Genomic DNA, 6,995 nt, shown 5'->3' with positions numbered 1-6,995 from the left:
AATCCATGTTTGATTATGATGTGTGCCAAACGGCAACACTTTTGATTGGTTAAATGCATCAAAACATGTTATTTGTTAAGTCTTCAACTACTTTCTTATTGGTCACATGTTCTACCACCACAAACAACACCTTTATCCTTTCAACCTTTCTCTTAACCAGACAAAGCCCTTATCATTTATTTCAAGAAAAAAAAAATCACTCTCACAGTTCAACTTGCTAAAGCAATAATGTTTAAGGAACCTAGTACCTTTCATTTTTTTTTTTGACAAAATTTACAATGATTTTGTAAATACAGAGAAATATAGACATTAAGCTTTTGTAGAATTATTTTAGCATATATAGGTTTATTTTTAGATGTATATATAATGTGAACATAAAACACTCAGTCACAACATATCTTTTTGTAAATTCTACAAATAGAAATAATATTATGCAATGAAACTTATTGAATCAATGAATATAAAAAAAGAAAAATGCTCTAAACAATCATATGTAATTTATGCAAGTTTTCATTCTTTAGTTTTTAAGTTCTTAGAAAAGATTGTCTTTTAGATGTCACAACGAGAGAGGTAAATTTATAAATCCATTATTATTTATTTGGCTTAAAAAGACGTATTATATTCAATGTTCAATCACATTAAAATATTAAAAGATTATCATAATAACTTCATGTACTTGTTGTAACTTAAAAGTAAGATTCACAATACTTGTAATAATTTATTAAGTAGTAAAACCCTTAATTGATAAAAGAAAATATTTGATGTAGATAATGTTAAGGATGAACTAATATAAAACTACATGTTGGGCATTAATTTGAATTACACAAGATTATCTACTTTTGGTATCAATAAAATATTTCCAAAAGCTTTTGAGAACTTAATTGAAAATTAACCCTTACCTCTAATAGATCTATTTTAGAGAATTTATTTTTTATTTGAGAAATTTCTTTTCCAAGAAATTTAATATTTGTTTTCATATCTAACACTATAGTATAAATACACTGGTTGACTATCCAAAAATACTACAATAATACAAAAAAACATAATATATGTTAAAAGATGACATTTTTTAAATTGTTTTAATAAATAAAATATGATTATGATATAACAGTACGTAGCGTATTCAAATATAGGCTACCCTTCCTTAAATTAAGTAACCTTAAAGTGAAAATATATGAATAAAAGTTAAAAATTTATAAAATATGTTAATGAGAGAACAACATATTTAAATTTTTGAAATGAATATTTTAAAAATTTTAAACCAAATCATATTTATTAAAATTATTAACTAAATCTTACATATCTGATGGGAATTTTTTTTTTTTACATTAAATGCGTCATTTGATAACCCACTTTTAAGAATATTTTCATCATTAAAAAAAGTTAACTTTTGTATTCATAAAGAAAAAATATATATTAAAGAGTAAAATAGTAGATATAAAATGTACAAAAGTTTATGGCGGGTATCAAAATAGTATCCTTTAAATATAACTAGTACTACTCTTTGTAGATAACTACTACTTTTTTGTAAAACCAATTGAAATTAATTACTTTATATGTAACAGCATGCAAATTTCTACATTTTAGTTCCAGATAACTATTAATATTTTCTTTTTAAAACCGATTATACTTAAGAATTTACATTAAAACTGCATCAGTTTCTATTTTTATGTCTAAAGAATCAGGGGGAGTAATTGTGTATATAATCAAGTTCTGTGATTGAAAGTTTCTATTTTCACAATAAATCTTATGGATCATTTAATTCTTTATTATGAATAAATTTAATTTTAAAAAGTTATTACAGTTTTTAAAAATAGGAAAACTGTAACGTACAGAAAAACTAAACAATGAACTATATTAAGAAAATATTAGTATGCTATATATTAATTTTAAATAATATAATAACCACGCTTTTGAAATATTAATAAGATATTAAATTTAAAAATGTTTTAATTTGTGTATAAAACAATATTTTTTAAAATTAAATTTCGATCAACCAGCTTACATTTATCATGAATCATCGGGCATTATAAATTTAATTTCGAGAGGATAAAAAGTGTTTTTGAAAATGAATATGAAGATATGATAATATTAAAAATTAAATATGAATAAAGGTGATGGAAAGTCTTACTTTGTAGGCGTGCTAAAGTTAATTAATTGATCTTATGGGTTGGTTCATCATGATTTGAATTAAAAATGAGTTTTCAACTTGATTCATTATTTGGTGAATAAGAAATTTTATAATTTAATTCAGACTATTATAAATTATGGACTAATTGGATTACCTCATTTAAAATATTTTATGTTTTTAATTTATTATATATATATATATATATATATATATATATTATAAAATTAATGTAATATATATATATATATATATATATATATATATATATATTACATTAATTTTATAGAAATTTAATCAAAGTATTCATTTATTTAATCAAACATTACTATGAAAATGGTAGTTAAAAATTAAAGTATTAATCTATATAATTTATGTAAGAAAAAAAAAACATTCAAATTAATTAAAATTAAAAAAATAAAAAAAAATATCATTGTTAATAAATTGTTTGTTTAACGGTAAATCAAATTTTGACTCATTTAAAATAAATGAAAATTTATTATCCCAACCCCATAATAAGTAAGATTACCTAATATGTTTAAGCTCATCCATACACCTCTAGAATATGTAGATTTCTTTAACAACATTTACAAATCAATATAAAAGTTTAAGCTTGTAGTCTTTCCTCTATAGTCATTACAGAAATGCAAGTTGTTCATAAATGACAAACATTATTATTATTATCCTTTAATACGACAACCAAGCATTCCATTCGGTATTTACATTTCATTGTTCCCTTCTCCTTTTGTCACAATCATTGGTCCTAAGGAGTAAAACTCATGTTATTGTGTCCAAAACGCATCTCTATTCCTGCTGTGCAAAACTAACGATTCAAATTATGAACACCACCAAACTTTAGGGTTGTCGAATTTCAGCATGCCGATAATTTTTCTCAGGGCGTAATTCATGCAAAACAATTATGTATGGAGGAAATGTTGCGCCTTAAACTAAGAACAAAAGATTCTACGCATCTAAATTTTTGATTTTGATGTACCTGGCCAAATGGGTGCTCCATGTCCCTCTACAAATGATGACAAGATCCATGAAATTTCCCAAGTGAATGAAAGCAACCTCCACCATAGTGGGGTCTACGGAATTTCAATAATTTAGTAAAAATAGTCTTTGGCTGTGAGCTCACGGACCATAGAATCTTAATCTTTCTAAGCCTTCTTTTTAACTTTTCCTCCACCAAAGATTAGTGCGTGGCCTTGGCCTCCCTTACAAATCCTATCCACTCCACATTTTCCTTTTGTCATCTAACATCATTCACAATTTTGCTTTTGCTACTGTTTAAGTTCATCCCATGTTGGCCTATTACGGAATCCAACTTTTGTTGCCTTCTACTTCACTGTTTACAATGTTAATGTATCACACCCTCAGTTCCAAGGATTTTCATTTTCCTTTCCAACAACTTTTAGTCCAAGAGAATAAGCACTTATTCTTTTAGCTTTCACTTTTTGCTTTTATGAGGGGTCTCAAAGGCCTCTTTTTCACTGCTGTTTCGAACTAGAATTGCACAAACTGGTTGTGATTGTCCTTTGTTGCAAAAGGGTCATTTTTTATTTGGGGTACTTTTACAGTTACTATGCTTCCCTCTCACTTTCCTCTTCGTTGGGAAAGCACTGGAGACCAATGGTGGTATGCGTCTCCCATTGATTATGCTGCTGCAAATGGGCTCTATGATTTGGTTACTGAGCTTCTCCACCTTGACACCAACCTCCTCATCAAGCTCACGTCCCTCCGCCGCATTCGCCGCCTCGAAGCCGTGTGGGACGATGAGTCTAAGTTTGAGGATGTTGCCAAGTGCCGCTCCAAGGTTGCTAGGAATCTCATGCTTGAGTGTGAGATGGGAAAAGGGCACAACTCTCTCATCCGCGCAGGCTATGGTGGATGGCTTCTCTACACTGCTGCCTCGGCTGGGGATGCTGACTTTGTTCTGGAGTTGTTGGGGAGAGACCCTTTGTTGGTGTTTGGTGAAGGAGAGTATGGTGTCACTGACATGCTGTATGCTGCAGCCAGGGGCAAGAACTGTGAGGTCTTCAAGCTCCTGCTTCATTCTGCTCTGTCAAGAAAGGAGAGTCTTGCTGTCAGTGGAGAAGAATTGGAAGAGAAATTGGATGAAGGGTCTAAGGTTTTCAAGAGGGATGTGATCAACAGGGCCATTCATGCTGCTGCCAGAGGAGGGAATTTGGAAATACTGAAACAGCTTCTAGCAAGTGTTTCTGTTTCTCAAATTTTGTCTTATAGAGATGCCCAAGGATCTACTGTCCTGCATGCAGCTGCTGCAAGAGGCCAGATTGAGGTGAGGCAGATTACTTAACACTGTGTTTGTTTTTTGTCAATTCCGCTTATGAAGGCAATTTGAAAGCCAATTCCACTCTCATGGATCATTCAATATGAGTAATTGAAAATTCAAACACAGAGTTAGTATTTAGTGTATGTTTGGTTTTGATGAAGAAGCCTATAATTATGGTTTGGAGAAAAGTAGCTTTTGTCCAAAATCATGGTTTGCAGTTGGAGAGATTCTCAATGGAAAACCAAACACACTCTGAATGTGGTTGTAGAAAATTCAGGAGTCCTACTTGTTAAATGGTAATGTTATACTTTAGAATCCATAAGGCCTGATATTGGATCCTTAATAAATTATGGAAAAACCTGGTTCATTTTATGGTCCACTGGCTAGGGAGAGTTGATAACTGCAGAAGTAGAGTATGAACAAAATGTTTTGGTGAGGCCCTCAAAGATGAATCTGAAATATAATTTTTTTAGTGAAATATTCAGATAGTACCACACAACACTATCTAATCAATGTTACTTATTTTCATCATGTTAACGATGCAGGTTGTGAGAAATCTAACTGAATCCTATAATATTGTAAACTCAACTGATACTCAAGGAAATACAGCATTACATATAGCTTGTTACAGAGGTTACTTACCTGTGGTAGAGTTTCTGATTGGAGCATCTCCCTCATTAGCAACTTTAACCAATAACTATGGAGATACTTTTCTTCACATGGCAGTGGTTGGTTTCAGAAGCCCTGGTTTCTGTAGACTGGAGAAGCACATTGAGCTGATGAAGCAATTGACAAGTGAAAAGATTGTGAGCATGAAGGACATCATCAATGTCAGGAACAATGAAGGAAGAACAGCTCTTCATGTTGCTGTGATGCATAACATCAAATGTGAAGTGGTGGAATTACTGATGTCTGTTTCATCAATTGATTTCAACATTCGTGACACTGATGGCATGACCCCTTTGGATCATCTTAGGAAACAAAGATCAAGATCAAGATCAGCATCTTCTGACTTTTTAATCAAGCACTTAATTTCAGCTGGAGGGAACTCCAATTGTACGGACTACATGACAAGAAAAGCTCTTGTTAACCATCTTAGGACTCATGGTATTGGAGCAAGTCCTGGAACATCATTTAGAATACCAGATTCTGAGATATTGTTGTACACAGGCATTGAGAATTCATGTGATACGAATTATGATGAGGCAAGTGTGGAATCAAATTCATGGTCAAGTGAAATAAACAATTATGAGTCACCCAATTCCCCATGCAACAGCAACAATAGTTCTGTTAATTATGGTGCAAGGCGTTTAAAGTTTCTGCTGCAGTGGCATGGGATAAGAGACACGAAAGAAGCAGCCTCGGAGTTAGAAGATGATGTTTCTGAGAATTCTTTTAGTTCAAGGAAAAACTTGGAGGAACTTCCCATCCCATTGAGGCAAAGATACTCAAAAATGTGTTCTCTTCCAAACAACAAAAGAACACTATCTATAAGGACTTATGTTCCAAGTGCTTCAGAGAGAAAATATTTTCATGCAGGCCTAATGCAAGGAGTGATTAAGGTAAAGCCACAAGGCCCTCTACCTGTTCATTCAACTTCTGGTCTTTTTCAAGAACTATCTATATCTTCTCATGCTTCTAATAATAAGCAAAATGGTGTTGATATAATGAGACCCTCTTGCTCCAATGGACCAATGGATGGTGGTGGCAGCCTCCAGTTGAACTATAAGCTTGGCTCTTTCAATAAGAAAATGATGAACCGCTATTTTTCTTTTGGAGCACATGGCCAGGCTTTGGAAGATGCAAATAGCTGCACAAAGTCAAACCGCAGCTCTAAGAATTTTAGTTCTTTAGTTGCATAAATGGTAAATAGGAGCTTTGAAAAAAACTGTGATGATCACTATGAAAACTTCATGTGGAATTTGCAACAATAATAATTAGTAATACTGAAAATTATATGCTTAGTCTTCAACTATACTTAGAAACTCAACACGCTTGTCCTTTTTGTAGGAATGATTCTGAATTGACTGGGTATGATTGATTAGAGTTTTAACTACTACCTTTTACCCATAGATTGCATGTCATTTTTTCCACCAAAAAGTTATCAAGAAAAGATGAAAATTGTAGAACTTTCGCAAGGTATTCTGGCGTGCTACTACATACTCATTGTCGTTACAAAGAAATCAGTGCATGTTTAATAAATAAAGATTTAGGACAATGTAATACCCTATATTTTGATGAAATCGTAAGTATAAAAATTTCAAATTCTAAGTTTTATGAACTTCATTTTGCGATACCCTATATAATTATTTTATTTACTGTTAAGTGTGAAAGTAATTGGTTCTTTTATAAAAAAAGTATTAGATTTAAATTTGCAGGGTGATAAATCGAATACTTCAATGAGTGATTTAAACATTTCTATTAAAAATAAAAAAATTAAAAATAGTTTTAATCAATTGTTTTTAATCACCTAAATTGGGCCTAATTAGAAGTTATTTGTAAATTTACCTCACAAGCTTATGGGCCTAGTTTGGGTGTTTGTAGCACTCGTTTTCTTTGTGCACCCCATGG

The 6,995-nt window shown here is 31.4% G+C and overlaps 1 protein-coding gene across 1 annotated transcript; it reads left to right on the top strand.

Annotated features, from left to right (window-relative positions):
- The first annotated feature begins 3,320 nt into the window (after positions 1 to 3,320).
- On the top strand, positions 3,321 to 6,380 carry LOC106766711 (serine/threonine-protein phosphatase 6 regulatory ankyrin repeat subunit B). Its single transcript, XM_014651440.2, has 2 exons — positions 3,321 to 4,430; positions 4,970 to 6,380. The coding sequence occupies exons 1-2, from the start codon at positions 3,714 to 3,716 to the stop codon at positions 6,284 to 6,286; spliced, it is 2,034 nt and encodes a 677-aa protein (XP_014506926.1). The 5' UTR covers positions 3,321 to 3,713; the 3' UTR covers positions 6,287 to 6,380.
- Positions 6,381 to 6,995: the final 615 nt, after the last annotated feature.

The sequence above is a fragment of the Vigna radiata genome, chromosome 7 (assembly GCF_000741045.1).
Source record: "Vigna radiata var. radiata cultivar VC1973A chromosome 7, Vradiata_ver6, whole genome shotgun sequence".
In the NCBI taxonomy this organism is placed as follows: Eukaryota; Viridiplantae; Streptophyta; class Magnoliopsida; order Fabales; family Fabaceae; genus Vigna; species Vigna radiata.
This window is presented reverse-complemented; position numbering and strand designations above follow the sequence as displayed.